Source organism: Mandrillus leucophaeus, unplaced genomic scaffold (assembly GCF_000951045.1).
Source record: "Mandrillus leucophaeus isolate KB7577 unplaced genomic scaffold, Mleu.le_1.0 Scaffold228, whole genome shotgun sequence".
Taxonomy (NCBI): Eukaryota; Metazoa; Chordata; class Mammalia; order Primates; family Cercopithecidae; genus Mandrillus; species Mandrillus leucophaeus.
The window spans coordinates 506,208-512,558 of NW_012102343.1; the positions used below are offsets into that span (position 1 = coordinate 506,208).

The window sequence follows — 6,351 nt, forward strand, 5'->3', positions numbered from 1 at the left end:
GTCATCCTGCCTCAGCCTCCCAAAACGCTGGGATTATAGGTGTGAACCATCATGCCCTGCCCCTGGGTATTTTTTTTTCTTTGTGTTATTTATTTATTTATATATTTTTGTGGGCTGACATCAGAATTATTTGTCTGGCTTCCCTTATTAGGCCTATTAAGTTCTACCTCTCATATAATTAAATTAATAGCCCTTGACTGTCGAGAAAAATCATCTAGCCTTTAACCTCTAGATGGCAGCATGAGTCTTTCTGTACCACTAACAGAATCTCTTGAACTGGGTTTTTGATCTATATAAAAACTTATTGTGATTTTTTTTTTTTTTTTTGAGACAGAGTTTCGCTCTTGTTGCCCAGGCTGGAGTGCAATGGCTTGATCTCGGCTCACTGCAACCTTCGCCTCCCGGGTTCAAGCTATTCTCCTGCCTCAGCCTCCTGAGTAGCTGGGATTACAGGCATGCACCATCATGCCAGGCTAATTTTGTATTTCTGGTAGAGATGGGGTTTCTCTATGTTGGTCAGGCTGGTCTTGAACTCCTGACGTCAGGTGATCCGCCCACCTTGGCCTCCCAAAGTGCTGGGATTACAGGCATGAGCCACAGCGCCTGGCCTCTTCTTGTGATTTTTACCAGACTACTTGCCTAACTTTGTTGATACTTTGTTGATTTTGATTTTTAGCCTTTTGTTTTTCTTTTTATCTCTTCATCGTTTTTTACATGTTTCCTTTTTTTTTTTTTTTTTTTCCCAATTTTTTTTGAGACAGGTTTCATTCACTCTGTCACCCAGGCTGGAGTGTAGCAGTGCAATCTCAGCTCACTGCAACCTCTGCCTCTGGTTCAAGCGATTCTCCCACTTAGTACAAAAAAATTCTAAAAATGTGATTAATTCAATACCTTTTATATCTGCATATAAGACCCTAAAAATGCGTTAAGTTATCTTATCTCAATAATTTCCCCTACCAGTGGCTTATCTTGTATCCTTGGACTCTGTTGGTTTTCAGTGGTATCAGGCAATGAATGCTCTATTACATTAAACAGGAATGTTAGCTAAAGTTGATGAAACTACCTTGGACTAATTAGTCCTTCAAGAACAATTTAATTGTTTTAAAATAAAGCTTTCAAATATTTAACCATTTTGAATAGCAAAAGAATGAAGTGTCCTGTTTAGCAACTGTTTGGGTGACTACTTCATACAAGGCTATGTAGGGGATAGGAAGATAATTACTGCCCTCGTGTAGATTAAAATCTAGTACGAAAGGAAGATAAGACAACTAAGGTAAATGATTCTTAAAAAAATATAGAGGAGAAAAGCTCTATGAGAGTACGAAGAACTATATGGATAGGGGAGAAGAGGGCAATTGCATCAGATTGCTACAGGAGTGGCAGGCAAGTTTCATTTATAGTAAGACCTGCCTAGAACCATTGAATTGACAAGGATTTTGAGAGGGAGCCTAGATTCAGAGGAGAAGGCAATTAGTGATGTCTGTTATAGACAAGGGAAATGAGTGTGGTAATATGTGCAATTTCTGGAACATTGAAAATAAACCTGGCCAGGTGCAGTGGCTCACGCCTGTAATCCCAGCTCTTTGGAAGGCCGAGTTGGGTGATCACCTGAGGCCAGGAGTTCGAGATCAGCCTGGCCAACATGGTGAAACCCTGCCTCTACTAAAAATAAAAAAATTAGCCAGGTGTGGTGGCCGGCGCCTGTAATCTCAGCTACCCAGGAGGCTGAGGCGGGAGAATGACTTGATTCCGGGAGGCAGAGGTTGCAGTGAACTGAGATGATGCCACTGCACTCCAGCCTGGGTGACAGAGCGAGACTCTGTCTCAAAAAAAAAAAAAAAGGAAGGAAGGAAGGAAAGAAAACTTTAAAGAACACAGAGATGGGTAGAAATGGAAAGGGAGCATATTCTAGGTAGAGCAAATGTTAAAGAGTTTGAAAGCAACAGCTATGTTCAAGGAATGGTGTGAGTGGCTGAATCTAAACCCCAGGTTATATTAGGTCTCATAATGACTAAGACTAGGAAGGAGATAGAGGGGCCAGACTGAGGAGGGCCTTGAACTCCAGGGATCAAGGAGTTGTACTCAGTGGTAGTAGGGAGCATGTGAAATGTTCTTTAAAAAGTATCTTGGCCGGGCGTGATGGCTCATGCCTGTAATCCCAGCACTTTGGGAGGCTGAGGCAGGCGGATCACGAGGCCAGGAGATCAAGACCATCCTGGCTAACACGGTGAAACCCCGTCTCTACTAAAAAAATACAAAAAAACAAATTAGCCAGGCGTGGTGGCGGGCGCCTGTAATCTCAGTTACCCAGGAGGCTGAGGCAGGAGAATGGCGTGAACCTGGGAAGTGGAGGTTGCAGTGAGCCCAGATCGTGCCACTGCACTCCAGCCTGGGCGACAGAGCGAGACTCCGTCTCAAAAATAAAAAAAATTAAAAAAAGTATTCTAATGCTATCACATTAACTGTGTGCATTATAGATGGTTTGGGGAGACACTTTACTAAAAGAGATTTTACTACAATTTTTTTATTGTAAAAGTAAAGAAGAAAGTAAAAAAAAGAAAACCAACAAACCATAGCCTTACCACTAAGAGATAACCACTATTAACATTTCATGTGTTTCCTGGCCCCACTTTTAGTCCCTTTATGTGTCTATGTGTGTGTTTATATTTATACTTGCATCCATTCATGTACCATGTACACAGATAATGCTTCTTTTCTTTCTTTCTTTTTTTTTTTTTTTTTTTTTTGAGACAGGGTGTCCCTCTGTCACCCAGGCTGGAGTGCAATGGCGCAATCTTGGCTCACTGCAACCTCTACCTCTCGGGCTCAAGCAAGTCCCCCACTTCAGCTTCCCAAGTAGCTGGGACCACAGGTGTGAGCCACAGCGCCTGGCCAGAAATGCTTTTTTAATATAACTGAGATTGTTGTGTGTGTGCGTGTAGTTTTAACTTGTGCTTTAAAAAATTTTATTCTATCTTAAGCATTTTCCTGTGTCATTAAAGGTTCTACCACTGAAGATTTTTGAATAGGAAAGATACACACCTTTAGGAGGCATTAGTGCACAGGATAGAGTAGGATGGTAGAGATAGGAGGCAGGAAGTTACAGTGGGAATCCAGGATGAAGGATTGAGAGTTTGAATGGATGGTGGCAGTAAGAATGGGAAGAAGTACACTGACAATAGATTTTTCAGATTTGGAATTTTTAGGAGTAGGTAAATGTCTGGATGGGGATGTTATGGGATAAGCTGAAGTTAGAGCTTACCATGATGTTTTAGCCTAATTAATGACAGGGAAGTCAGAAGGAGGCTAGATGCCTGCTTAACAACAACAACAACAGCAAAAATCACATAATTCTTTTACATGCTCCTTTGTAGGAAGGCATCTTTATTTTCTTAGAAATAAGTAAATGTCATTTGTAGAGGTTAGAGGTTAGTGTTATTAATAAGATGTCTAGTTCAGTCATATTACCTAGGCAACAGGTAATGTTTTAGATAGTGAACGGTGAGTTATTCGATCTGAAAGAAATCAATAGGTGAAATAGGATATCCATAACTTCAGAAATTGACTTGTGAAGTCCCTGTTTTCTTTGGCTGGTCATTAGGCTGCTAAGTAGAATGACTGACTTTTGTATAGTTTTCTTTTCTTTGAGACAGAGTCTCGCTGTGTCGCCCAGGCTGGAGTGCAGTGGCGCGATCTCAGCTCACTGCAAGGTCCACCTCCTGGGTTCATGCCATTCTCCTGCCTCAGCCTCCCTAGTAGCTGGGACTACAGGTGCCCGCCACCACGCCCGGCTAAGTTTTTGTATTTTTAGTAGAGCTGAGATTTTATCGTGTTAGCCAGAATGGTCTCCATCTCCTGACCTCATGATCCGCCCGCCTCAGCCTCAGAAAGTGCTGGGATTACAGGCGTGAGCCACCGCGCCCAGCCTTTTGTATAGTTTTCTTCCACAGTAGTGCTTTTTCATTCGGGTACCTACCTATGAACTTTTCCTGAACTTTCCTACAAGTTTAGAAAGTTGTTATGGCCTCTGTATACGGTAGACATCCAGTTCTTTGTTAACTGGAAAAAAGTTTCAGAAGTTTAAATCTGAAGTAACAGGAATTGGTCCAAAATATTTGTTGTTGCTCGTGTTTTAAGTAAGTGACATTGGATTAGATCAGCACTGGGATAACTCCCGTTAGGTGTTATGACTGCAATTTACGTGCAATTGGAGATTAGTGATTGAGAGGGAAACAAACTGCCAAATTATCTTCCAAAAAGGTACTCCCCACTCCATATCCTTGCTAATAACAAGTATTATAATTTTTTAAAGTCATTGCCAACTTGATAGGCAAAATATTAATGTGTTGTTCTAATGTTCATTTCTTCTATTGTGAAGATGAGCTTTTTTTTTTTCATGTTTCTTGATCCTATCTGTTGACGAGGGCTGGAAGTTAAAGAAAGTATAAATTTAAATTATTTTAACCTGAAAAATAAAGCCAGGGAACTTGATTCAAAAGCACCCTAAAGACATTGTGTTGAAATCTGTGTCTCAAATACCGATGGAACCTTATCCTTGTTTTCTTTGTTTTGTGCATTACTTTACCATCTTGCCATGGTCATTAGCTTTGTACCTATTTGGGTTACAGCATAAAATCCAGGAACTCCACCTTGAAGGGATCATGGTTATTCTTCTTAATTAGAAATTGTCAATTTAGCCTTAAGTATTTTGTTTTTTAAAATGTTTTATGATATTGTGAAATAAATCATGCTGTTATTTCTCATTTTTCCTTTGGTTAACAAATTAGGATATACAAATCTTCAAATTACCTTTAAGGCTTGTAAACATTCAAATCTTTTATCCATTAGTCATTTCATAAACCCAACATTGCCTCTGAAATGGCTTTACACACAAAGAGGATTTTACCATAAAATGCTTGTGGTAGTTTATTCTCTTCTGATTTTTTGTAGGGGAAGGGGAGAGGAAAGTAGGCAGAATATAAATTAATTTAGATGGTGTTGGTTTCAAAGTAGCATTCCATATAATTCTGCAGAAAATATGATAAATAAGAAAATGGGCCAGGCACCGTGGCTCATGCCGTAATCCCAGCACTTTGGGAGGCCAAGGCGGGCAGATCACCTGAGATTGGGAGATTGAGACCACACTGGCCAATATGGTGAAACCCTGTCTCTACTAAATACAAAACCTAACCAGGTATGGTGGCACATGCCTGTGGTCCCAGCTACTGGGGAGGCTGAGGCATGAGAATCGCTTGAACCCAGGAAATAGAGGTTATAGTGAGCCAAGATCAAGCCACTGCGCTCCAGCCTGGGCAACAGAGTAAGACTCTGTCTCAAAAAATAAAAAATAAAGTACATAGTAAAACAAAGTTCAACATTTGGGAAATAGCAGGTCAATTACAGTGTTACCCATACAGGAGAATACAATGTAGTCATTAAAAAACATTAAAAGGACTGGCCACCGTGGCTTCTGCCTGTAATCCCAGCACTTTGGGAGGCCAAGGTAGGCAGATCACTTGAGGTCAGGAGTTCGAGACCAGCCTGGCCAAGCTCGTGAAACTCCGTCTCTACTAAAAATACAAAAATCAGTTGCTCGTAGTGGTGGACACCTGTAATCCCAGCTACTCTGGAGACTGAAGCAGGAGAATCACTTGAACCCAGGAGGTGGAGCCTGCAGTGAGCTGCCAAGATTGTGCCACTGCACTCCAGCCTGGATGACAGAGTAGGACTATGTCTCTAAAAAAAAAGCACTAAAGGGCATTTCATACCAGAAAGATTTCATTATGTATAAGGATAATAGCAAGTGACAAAATGCAGAATATAAAATTTTACAGCAGGTGTCTTTTTTTTTTTCTTTTGAGAGCGTGGACATAGACAAATGGCTAGAAGGAAATACATCAGTATGTTTTAATGGCTATCTTGAGTGGTTTTTAAAAATTTCTAAATTTTCCAAATTTACAATAAACATTCTAGGCTGTTGAATAGGAAAAATACTACTTAAAAAAATAGGGAAAAGTTGTATGCCATTTTAGAAACAAAATTGTACTTACATCTCTGAATTTTCTAGGCAGTTAAATTTTTGAGCTCTTCTGTGAACTGTTTCTAAATAAAAATGAGTAAATCCATTAACAACAATTGATCAGTTTATACAAGTGATAAATAGCAAGGTGAACGTTTCCCATACATACCTCATTTCCCATACTTAGGATGCCCTTGCATAAATCGAAATTAGGAGCAAAAGAAATGGTAGGCTGTTGGGTCATGGGCAAGAGATGATTTAGTTGGCCAAAGGGCATATTTTCTTAAGCAAATGTTGGCCAAGATGTTACTTTATGTTTTCAGACTGTCTTC

General features: G+C 40.2%; 1 protein-coding gene across 1 annotated transcript in view; it reads left to right on the plus strand.

The window, feature by feature from the left end:
* Positions 1–6,351, plus strand: part of LIN52 (lin-52 DREAM MuvB core complex component) — a 145,237-nt gene that overhangs the window by 32,678 nt on the left and 106,208 nt on the right. Inside the window, exon 6 of the mRNA XM_011981578.1 lies at positions 2,755–2,872. Within this exon, the coding sequence (XP_011836968.1) occupies positions 2,755–2,872 (118 nt within the window). The remainder of the gene's footprint in view (positions 1–2,754; positions 2,873–6,351) is intronic.